General features: G+C 39.3%; 1 protein-coding gene across 2 annotated transcripts in view; it reads right to left on the bottom strand.

Annotated features, from left to right (window-relative positions):
* Window positions 1–2038: 2038 nt before the first annotated feature.
* DPH6 (diphthamine biosynthesis 6) overlaps window positions 2039–11497 on the bottom strand; it is a 377259-nt gene continuing 367800 nt past the window's right edge. For both annotated transcript variants that reach the window (XM_084632603.1, XM_084632602.1), the window contains one exon: window positions 2039–2337. In XM_084632603.1, the coding sequence (XP_084488729.1) occupies window positions 2320–2337 (18 nt within the window). In that variant the 3' untranslated portion in view covers window positions 2039–2319. The remainder of the gene's footprint in view (window positions 2338–11497) is intronic.

Below are 11497 nucleotides of genomic sequence, written 5' to 3'. Positions count from 1 at the left end.
TTGTGTGTTTGTCTTGTTTTGTCTTCGAGAAAATGGGATCAGACTTCAACAACAGCAGCAGCTCCAGCTCATTCCAATGAACTTTCTCTCTTCCTGCCTCGTCCCTGCTCCAAAAGGGCCGTTTTTACCATCTTTAACACCATCTAAACCACCACCAAACAAGGGGTTTCCTTCTAAAAACTCTCTCCAGCTAAAGGAAAGAGAACAAGGGATATTGTTAAAATGAAAGCCTTACTTAATACTTCACATTTCAAATGCTTCGACTGTTTCTCCTTTTTTTGTTTATATCCTCAATAAAAGGTTAAAAGCTTTTTAATGTTGTGTTTGAACAGCTGAGATCTATGCAGGCTGAGATCTATGCATACTAAACCCCAAACCTTGTTGAAAATTGTTTAATGTGGACAGTTTCAGGATCATGTTAACACCTTTGGGCCAATTTAATCCATCAACATTATTACAACAAGTCTTAGGCTAATCAAAAAATGACACTGACTATTCCTAAACGAATGTATTGATAACAGCACCTCCCCGATACCAGACTCTTTCCCATTTTCTCAGGGAATGATCAGGAACAGGAATCTTAAGTTAAATCTATCCAAGCTTCTGTATTGTGTAATGGTATCTAACTACCTCTGTGCCTTCTCCTTTCTTTCAAAAGCGTTTGAATGAAAACAAACTAATAATTGAACAACAAACATTTTACACGTTATGAATTTAAACAAAAAATAACCTCAATTAGTAGAAAAAGCTTCAGGATGAGTTTTTAATTATTAGAGAATAGCTGTGACCAAAACAACCCTCACTCAACACCGTGGCTACTGTACTGTACTTTCTTGTGTGGTGATAAGAAATTATGACAAGTCTGATTCCCAGATCACAATTAGCACAGTATGTCACATAAACAAGGCAAGAGGATACCGAGAAAGATCCTCTCAACTTTAGTCACTGGCTCTGTATCAGCTGCCAAATATATAACTGGCAATGGGAAGAAAATGAAGCCATAAGGCCAAAATCTCCTCTCAGTCGCACCAGTGTAAATTTGCCATCATTCAATTGACTTCAGTGGAGTTATTTCAGACTAACACTGATGGAACTGAGAGCCAACTGGAGCCCTTGTATGTGTAGCTCCTCCAGGAATGATTACATGCCTGATTGTGAATCAGATCGTATTTTCTTAAAAAAATAATCTTTCAAGTGGAACATGAGGGAGGGAATTCATGAATGTGTAACATGGAGATAAGAACATCACTCTTTCCCCAAGGTTTAGTTTTACAGGCTTTGCCTGAGGATGGGCTTTCTCTACAGTGCCTTGGAGACTCAAGCTAAATCAAGAAGGCTATCTGTACTATATTGACCCTTAAACTCATTGAGGGTGAAATTCTAGCCCCATTTAATTCAATGGGAGTTTTGCCACTGACTTCAATGAGGCTGGGATTTCTCCTTTAGAATCTGATCCCACTTCACCAAAGGCAAAATTCCCACTGACTTTACAGGGAGCTGGTTCGGGCCATTAGGGAATACCAGTAGTTCTGTAATGAGAGTTCTACAATGGACAGAAAGTATAAAAATATTCTATACTGCTTCTGGAAAACAGGTGACAAATGCTGTGCTCTTTGACAATGAGAATTTGAATAAGAACTGTGAAAAAACGGAGATTGAGACCCTTGTTATTCAGATTGATTAAATGTGTGTTATGACTACTCAGGTGAATAACTGTTCACCAACATCGGAAGGGGGGGAGGTGTCACAATCTGGCCAGGAGTAAGGCCTCAGGATCTGGTCTGAAGTCAGTGTATCCAGTGCAAAATTAACGTTACAGATCTTCAAAACTGTATTGGAGGTCATGTACCGATCCTCCAAACAACGGCTGAAAATGACAACCGGTCTAGTGTGCCCTGGCCTTATGATTCCAGAGTCATTACCATCTCCTGTGAGCAGCTTGTTGTTGTTATTAGATGCCAGAAAACACTTTAGATCTGAGAAAAAACAGGACAGTATTTTGAAACAAAATCTTTATTTTTCTTCCAAATGTGGAATGTGTCATTTGTCATCAGGCACTGTCCATAGAAATATAAACATTTTAAGACAGGCTTTGCTCAAATCAAGCAATGTACACCTTGATGTTTAATGAAAATATTCAACATAATCAAGATCAACTATTCTCTTCACTCTCTTCTGGGTGGAATACATGCTTTGATATCAACTGATCACTTATGAATGACTAGCTCAGCCAGCATGATATATGAATAACTTCCTTTTCAGGTAAATCCACTACAGGTACCAGAATCAGAGCTGGAGTCTTCTCGCCCAACTGGTCTTTTAGGTAACCTTGTAGTCCTAAAACAGGAACAAAATAAATGATGAATATCTTCTGATTTTTGTGTTTTAATCATTAAACAAATGCATTTTCGACTGTAAAAAAGTGTGTAGTTTTAAAAATGACTTACATATTATACATTTAAACAAACCACTAATTTGTAGGATTCTGAATATCCCAAATAGCAAAGGTAACAGAGGTACTCAGCACATTACCGAATTTCAATTTACCCGTACCTAATTTGTGACTTGGGGCGGTGATATGGGGGTAAGTTTAAATTCAGTGACTGTATGTTCTGAATGTCTCTTTTACTTTTCATATTTGAATATTCAGCACGTAACTCTCTACAGTTAGTAGGTCAAATTCTGTTCTTTGCTGCACTTGTAGAACCCCACTGTGTTAAATGTTGCAGTGATGTATCCTGGAAGAAACATACCCCACTGATTTTTTTTAATGTGTTTGCAAGTCACCTTTAAAATCAACAGAAGTACTGTATACCTTTACTGCTATCTGATCATAGAAGTGTAACAAATTATATTGGATACTTCATATCTCCTTATGGAACTGTTCTATATAATGTAATAGGGATAAAGCCTCTAGGAGTCCAGAGAAGAGCAACAAATACGATTAGGAGTCCGGAGTTAATGATTTATGAAAAGATTAAAACAACTGAACACAGAATCTGAACACTAAGAAGGGATGTGCCAACAATCTACAAAAGTTTAAAAGGTACAAACACCATGGAGGGAGTGGAATTCATGTGATGCACAGAGAGTGTGTCTCATTAGAAGGCTAATGGAATGGAACTAAGGAATGACAAATTTGGCTGAATATCAAGAACATCACATATAGCCTCACTAATTAAGTGATAGAAGCCCCATCACAAAGCATTTTTAAAATGTGATTGGAAAAAGTGCTAAAAATTATACTGAAGGAACCGATCCTGTGCTGCAGGGTTTAGGTTTTAAGAGGTCTTTTCTGTCTTTAACTTCTGTGATTCTACCAACACTTCAGAACATTAAACATTCTTGGCTAGACAAACAGTGTAAAGAGGACAGAACTTAAACATTTTATTGTTTTTCCCACTGTATGTGAGACTGTGAATATATAGTTCAATCAAAGTGTTCACATGTACTCAGTGAAATTCTGGCTCAGCTGAAATCAGTAGGAATGTTGCCACCAGGGGCGGGTCTACCAATTTTGCCGCCCCAAGCAGTCACTGCCGAATTGCCACCGCCGCAACAGTGCCGGAGCTGCCGCCGAATTCCCGCCGTGCCCAGGACAGGGACTGCCGCCCCATTCTGAATGCTGCCCCAAGCACCTGCTTGGAAAGCTGGTGCCTGGAGCCGGCCCTTGTTGCCACTGATTTTGGTGGAGTCAGGATTTCACCTATTGTTTTTACTGAACGGCAACAGAAGGAATACATCTGAATATCTTGTAACAGGGATGTTACCATACAGATGTTGCAGCCAGAGGAACAAACTAAGACTACTAAAATGCTGCTGAGTTATTTTGCATTGAAAATTGTTGACATTAGAGATGAACGCTGACAGAGGTGAACCTAAGATCGATATTCACTGGAGGGTCAAAGGACTTCATGTTCTGTGTAATAAGCAACTCAATCTATGTATCACCGCGATTTGGCAGTGACACACTGATTAAGGGTCAGTTGGCATTTCCATTTCAAACTCTGATTTTTGGGTGACTTCATAGTTATGCTGGCTCAAAAGGCATTGGGTCCAAGTATGCAGAAAGTTGTCAGCTCAATGAAAAAAAAATTACATTTTAAAATAGGTTATTTTTATTTTATTTTTGGTGTTTAGACAAGCAGAAACCATCCCTTCTGCCACTAACTTTTCACAGGTTTGTAGCCCAAGTCTACCACCATAAAAAACTGGGTATCATTTTCAAAGAAGATATTTGGCAAGGAGGTAGTTCTGATAGTGAACTTAACTCTTTTGGTACTTGGAGGCGACCCAAAATATTTACTTTGGAAAACTCTCTGGTAAGTTTTGAGTCAGAAAGGGCCACATTTTCAAAAGATGACTCTCCTTCTTGTTTGTGCAAACTGCATTTGCAAAATCTGCACCAAAGTTTTTCACCTTCAGTTGAATTATGGGTGAAAATCTGGGTACTTGGATCTCCCACTGTCCTATTACAGGTGAAAATCAGGTATTTAAATGGGCAAGTATTCTGTTCTGAATCTGCAGCTCATTTTGTTAGTCTAAAAACATGGGGGTAAAAATTAGCAGGTGCAAATTTCACTGGCAGTATGGGAGGATGGAACTCCTGCCTTCTAAAAATAAAACTGCAAGCCAAAGTATGGGGGGAGAGGGGCACTGCACTATTAGTGAAATTGCATCAGTTCAAATAGACATAGTTAATTCATTCAAGAATACAAAGGCTACATCTTTCATCTGTTATAAATAAAACAATAGATGATCCTCTAAGTCCTTTCTTCTACTAATTACACCAATTTAATGATGTGGCACTAATAAAACAAATCCTTAAGGTTTTCAGCAAACTATGATTTTAGATAAATAATAACTCAAGTCAGCATTATTTATTATTTTTTATATTAAGTAATTCTTTGCTTAAATAGCTAAGGTTTCAAGTAGCTTTTTATCAGTGCTGAATATGGAACCAATTGTTCACTTGTTTGTCGTTCCTGTAAACAAAAACACAGGGGAGTGGCTGCCGATGGTGGTGGTGTATGTATATGGGAGTGGGGGATTGGGCATGTGTATTTGGGTGGGGTTGGAGGAGGGGGCTAGGAGGAATAAATATACTTCAGCAATGATCTATGCTAGTCCAAACTGTCTCTTTAATGTGCCCTGCACCAGACTTTTCAAGTCTGATAGAGAATTCAGTGATTCATTTCAAACGTCAGTAAACAAGCATTTATCAAAGTGATAAATACAGTATTTTCATTTTCAGTCACATGTCACTCTTCCCATTTCTACTTGGTGTTACCCCAATGCAGATGAGAGCCTAATTCTAGGGTGCTCTCCACACCCACTGCGCTCAACAAGAATTGAGGCCCCAGACTGTCACCAGGAATTTTTCTACTTAAATCAGGGACAACTCAGGGACGCATGAAAACACACAGGAAAGTGGACACAACTGGAAATTAAAATAAAATTGACTCAAACCAACCAACCAGCCAACCAGTGCTATTTGTTCTTATTGTCCTTTCAGTAACAACAGGAGATAATTCAGATCAGTAGTGCAGTGACCTTTCATACTGACCTAATACCCTTCACATTTTACCATGGCACTTTTCAACATTATAAGTTACTGCTTTTAAAGGTGGTCTTCATGCTAAACAGCCCCATGAATGCAACAGCATCCTTTTATAGAATCAGTCTAACCTTTACAAAAATAGTCTTGACACGTGCGCTACAGTTGACTTTAGTAAGACCCTTAGACCCTCTTCTGCAGTCCTTACTTGTATGAGCTGAAGCCAATGAGACTGCTCCTATGGGCACTGCTTGCAAAACCAGGGCCATTATCCTGATACTTTTAGTGGCAAGCACTCTCCACCAGCTCGTTATGGGCGAGAACTAGCCTGTGTTGAAATGGAAAATGGTAGTAGAAAGATCATGTGTTTCACCCAGAACATAACAATCTATTTGATGTTACAACTACACTCTTCCTTCGCTTTGTAATGAAAAAGATATTGTTACATCACTTAGTTCAGGTCTTTAAATCCCTGAGCTAATAAAGCCCCATTGCTTCGGCTGTGTGGATTTGACATGAAGCATGTACTTCGAAGAGAAGCCTCACAGGGGATCAGGTTCCTAACACTTTACTAAGAGTTCAAGTCCCACAAGATGTGCCCCTGGTGCGCAGGGCACTTAACCCTTCGACCAGTACCAACATGACTATTCACAAATTATTGATGTCCCTAAATCCCCGGCAGATTGCAGGCAGTTCTTGTCTCCCTTGAAGCCAAAGCATATGGCCACTAATGGGATGGATTAAAAAAAATACATACACACATTCAGTCTTTGCCACATGAATGTAAAGCCACAGAAATGGTAGAAGGTGATTGAACTGGACTGAACACTGTTAAATACATGATTAGCCTCTTGTTGTGGATCATTTCCATTGATCTATATCTGGTTTCACAGCACAGTTTAATTAAAGCTGTCTGGAAGAAGCCTGTTCCCTAAATGATCAGGCAGTGCAATGAAAAGCTGAAACATGAGGAAGCTTGAGGCCTTTAAAAAAAAAGATCCAAGTGACTGTCTTTATGGCTAACAACAGCATCAGGGAAGGAAAATACATTTCAGAAAATTAACTGGTTTTACTGCTGTTTTGTACCAGGCCTATGTGCCAGAGAAATCAATTAATTTTTTTCCAAGTTTGTTCTTAGAATAATACAATGGGTTTTGGGTAAATGCAGAATTTCAACACAAAATGTGTACAATCTACTTGCTTTATTCTGGATAAAATCCTCTTGCTCAGAATAAGCACTGTGCCTATTAAATAAAAACACCTTGATAGAAAAATCTGATGAAAAAATAAAAATGAAATAAAAGTAAACTGTTTCCTGAAGGATGATCTGTAGTGATTTTCTCCTGCAAAATTCTAGTTTTCTAAGGAAAAATCTGGACATCTTATATACTTTGATACTTAGCTTTTGATTAGCTCCTTTATTATCTCTCTTCCTTCACTGTCCTAATGATATTTTTAAAATCAGTCATGTTGGATATTCCCCTTGAAAAGTATATGGGCCAGATTTTCAAAACTGCTAAGCTCCTGACAGCTGGGGGCAGATTTTCAAAAAAGCTCTGCTCCCATTTCGGAACCTAAACAAAGTGGCCAGCTTTTCAAAAGGACTAAGCACACTGCAGGTGGATGGAAAATCTGGCCATAAATACATTACTATATGTTCTTATATTTTTATTTCAGGATTTTAAAGTTGGGATCATAAGATTTTGCAATCAGGAACACAAACAAATACTAGGAGAAAAGAGGATCTGACAATGGCTACACATGGAAAACCGCGAATGGCACACAGGCCTGGTGCCAGTAACTACTGATTTCTTATCCCGGTTACAATACCAATTATCCTTGGCCACTGTGCAAGTCACAAGGTCTCTTTGTCTCTTTCTCATTTGTAACATGAAGCTAATGCTGATTTACCTACCTCTCATGGGAGTTCAATGGTTAATAATGGTTTGTAAAGCACTGTATATGTGATTATTATTAAACCTATAATTTTATATAATTCAAACTGCTTTACATATTTTAATGTGTACCTTTGGCATTCATGAGTGGGGCAGGTTTGGCACAGTGGAGGTATCTAGGTGCTGTGCAAGCTTCTTCATACCACACTTCTAATGCACTTCAATTCTGAACTTCAACCGTCCTGGTGTTCCCTGCCTGGGGCTCTGCTCTGGATCAGAGGCTACCAATCGTGCTGAATTGTTAGGTGGTTTTCTGATGTGGTGATATGTGTGACAAATGTTCACCTGGGATTAGGGTGAGGCTGCAAACTCATTTTTAGTGGGAGCTACACTAAGTTAAGATTTAAGAGTAGGATGCCTTAAGTAAAAGCAATCAATCCACTTGCCATCTAACCTAAAAATCCAAGCTATGTTGTGAAGATTTCACAAGTTGCTATCATGTTTTTCTACACTAACATTTCATACATGATACATTTTCAAAAGGTTAAAAAAAAAAAAGCTCGGGTCTATTTACAAAAATGCACATGCAAAAAAATAAAGCTATAATTGCAGATACAGTTACTGTGATTATATGTGGAAATGAGTCTATATCAGTACTAATAGCCGGGCAGATGTCAAAATAGCCATTTAGAGATGCTTCTGTCTGTTTTCATGAGTGCAAATAAGTAGACCTTAATATTGTGCCTTTGAAAAATCATCTCATCACATTTATTTATTTCTTGTCTACGGACCCATCCCACTTGTGTGGATTCTTGCTGCTACAAAGTTTTCCCATTAAACCTGTTTCAGTTAGAACAAATATAATCTCCTTTTCACATAATCATATGGCAGATGAGAATAAACTTTGGACAGGAAGGACCAGGGCAAATTCTCAGAGCTGGTGCACTAGTGATTCAACTTGTTCCCAGTTTGAAAGAATTGTCTCTATTTCTGTTTGTATGACACTGCACCTGATGGGGCCACAATTGTCCACAATAATCACTGTGCCCTTCTTGGGCACTACCAAAATGCAAATATTGATTATTATATGGGACCACAAGGGCTTTATGCAGAGAAGGGGAGGTGGCACAGAGAGACAAATGACTCCCCGTCCTCCAAAATGTCCACTGAACAGCTGAGGGTTCCATCCTGCTCACACACATAACAGCTGAGGGCTCCATATCCATCCACAAAACAGCGGGGTGGGACAAGAGCCAACAACAGAGGGCATTACTGCCCTCCAAGCATTGAAGGACCTTAAAGGCGACTGGTCTCTCCTCTGCCAGTCTGACCAACTTCCTATCTCTTCTGCTGAGGTGGGGGTGGGAGGGAAGGGGGCATGCTCAAGGATGGGGCGGGTGTGAACATTTACAAGAATCTTGCTCTCCTAGAGCTGAGTCACTTGGCTGAGAAAGTGGGATTTTTGTAGCTAATAAATTTTTCAGCATCTTAAAGACACTGAATAGAAAAAAAAGTTATTTTTAGAGTCGGTTCAATTGTGGACCTGTCAGTTTTGGCAATGCATCGCTTTTATCAGGCCGCCAAGTTAATTTGTTTTGTTTTTTAGAGTAAAGTTTGCTTAAAGACCAGTTTCAGAGAAGTTACTGACTGGGGGTGTTAATTAGTGCTTTGCAGACTCTGCAGGGTTTGGTTTATGATCATTTTCACTTATTCAACCCTGTAATTCAAGTCACAAGGGAATGGGAGGTAACCAACCCCGTTCTGTTCATTTGAAGGTTTGATTGTGACTAACTCAAACCTCTGAGAGAATCTCTCTTCCCTTCCTCCTCCTTTGGGGCCCTAGCTCTGTCCCTCTTCCAGACAAAATTAGTAATAGCACTTACACTTATGTAGAGCTGTATAATTTCAATGTTATGCACCAAGATATACCCTAAGAACATCCTTGTGAGGTAGGTAAGGTGTCTGATGATATTTTCAGGGGCAGTGGTCCTTATTCATAGATCTTAAAGAGGGTGCCATGTAAAAGCTTCTCTCCTCTTGTATTTTTGTGGGGTGTGGTGGTATACCTGTAAGACCACCTTCTAGGGAGGAGTGGGTCAGCGTGTGACCTGAGCCCACCCTCAAGGGCAGGAGGGGAAGGAAACACTTTGCCATTCCTGCTGCTGCCACACTAAACACAAGACCACACAGCAGCCCATGAAGTTTAGTGCACTAGCTGAGAAACTTCCATGAGATTCCATGCTAAGCCTCATGGCAGGTAGTGTGAGCCACAGGAAACAGAAATGCTGAAAGAGACAAACAAAGAGAGGAATAACATACAATAGTACATGGTGTGCGTGAAACTTGGAGAAATGGAATGAAATAAGTGAAGGGATGTGAATATCAAGAAAAACGTCCTGACAATAAGATCTACTAGTATGTGGAGGAAGAAACCAAGTCACATGGGACATTTAAAATTAGAGCTGACAAAGTATTAAATGATATACTGTAGAGAACATTCCTACATTGGCGAAGGATTAGACCAGTTGACCTAACAGGTCTTTGCCATCTCTAATTCCTGTGATAGACTGGCTTGAGAAAGAGAATGAGGCTGGCTGTAGGAGGAAGAACTTGAATGGAATTCCATGAATTCCTGTGCTGTCTGATATCCTCTCCTCAAGTACATGGACATGGACACTGATGTTTGACAGGAATGTTTCACAAAGCTCTAATATCAATGTGCCAGATGCACCTACACTGCTGTAGGAGTAAGAAAATCAAGCAAGATAACCAAAATGACACATTTTTTCATATGGATATTTTTAACAATTGTAATTAGAATCTCAAATAACATTCTTAAGATATTTGTGCCCCACGTAGCTCTTTCTGAATATATGTAAAACCATCTTCCCATAATACACACAAACAGTCAAATTAGGTATTTTATCATGCATATCAATGGCAGGTCATGGAAAGAAATGTGACTCTTTTAAAGAAAGATAAACAAATGCTTGCTGAGCTTCTCTGCATATTAGTTATGGCTATTTTTTAGTAGACAAAATTAAGTTCTAGCTTTCATGATCATTTTTTCAAGCTGCTGGCTGTAGTTTAGAAAATAGCACAGCAACAGCATGTAACAGTCTTTGCTAGTATTCTTCGTTGATCCATATTTAGCATTGTCCTACATAAAGGTACTGTAAATAGTCAGCCTACATAAGGTTAAAAACGTGCACTCCTGTTTAAAATGTCATTAGCCTTCTACACTGAATAAAGAAACACTTAAACATTCCCTTCCAATACTCACAGGGAAGGCTAAATATAATTTCCAGGGGAAAGGAGGAACTGAACTTTAGTGAGTATGATTGCTCCGCGAGCACCAGAGCTGAAAAGTGAAAATTTCCATTTTTTTTTAAAGGCATGACAGAGTGCAGAAATCACAAGCCTATTTTCTTTGTATACCATCTTCCAGTGGCCTCAACACCTATATAAGTTTCTCTCTCTTTAACAGAAATATGGTTACTAAGCTTCTAAGCTGTGTTCAGTCTCTGGGGAGGAAAGGGCATAATGCTACCAAGTTGGGATGAAGTGTGAATGGAGACAGACTATTACAAACATATACAATAGTAAGGACCAATTTTTCAGTGGGCATTTAAAAATCACTCGCCGTATTTGCAGCTCTTGTTTGCTCACACAGAAACCTGAATTTGCCTGTGCAGATGGAGCAAGCTGCATTACTCACTACTGGTTCACACACACAACCACCATGCAAATATTGTGGACCCATTTTTAGCAGTAAGTTGAAAATTTGACCCCCAAATTATCAAATGAAATAGCACATGTGCAGTGATGACAACATTTGCTTTTTCACCTCGGTGGCTGAGTTACAACTGCTTACCACTGCCCAGAATCTCAGAGCACTGACTGACACGGAAATTACCTGGCACAGATTTGCAAAATCTGGGACAGTTGGTAGCTATGCCCTTCAGGTAAGGGTTGGGGAACATTGGTGGAGCACTGTGTAGGAAGCTCTGCTTGTGCCTGCTGGTAAATCAAGGACTTTTATCTC

This window comes from Lepidochelys olivacea, assembly GCF_965140295.1.
Source record: "Lepidochelys olivacea isolate rLepOli2 genome assembly, chromosome: 6".
Classification (NCBI taxonomy): Eukaryota; Metazoa; Chordata; order Testudines; family Cheloniidae; genus Lepidochelys; species Lepidochelys olivacea.
The sequence above is the reverse complement of the archived record's forward strand: the minus strand, read 5'-3'. Positions and strand labels throughout refer to the sequence as shown.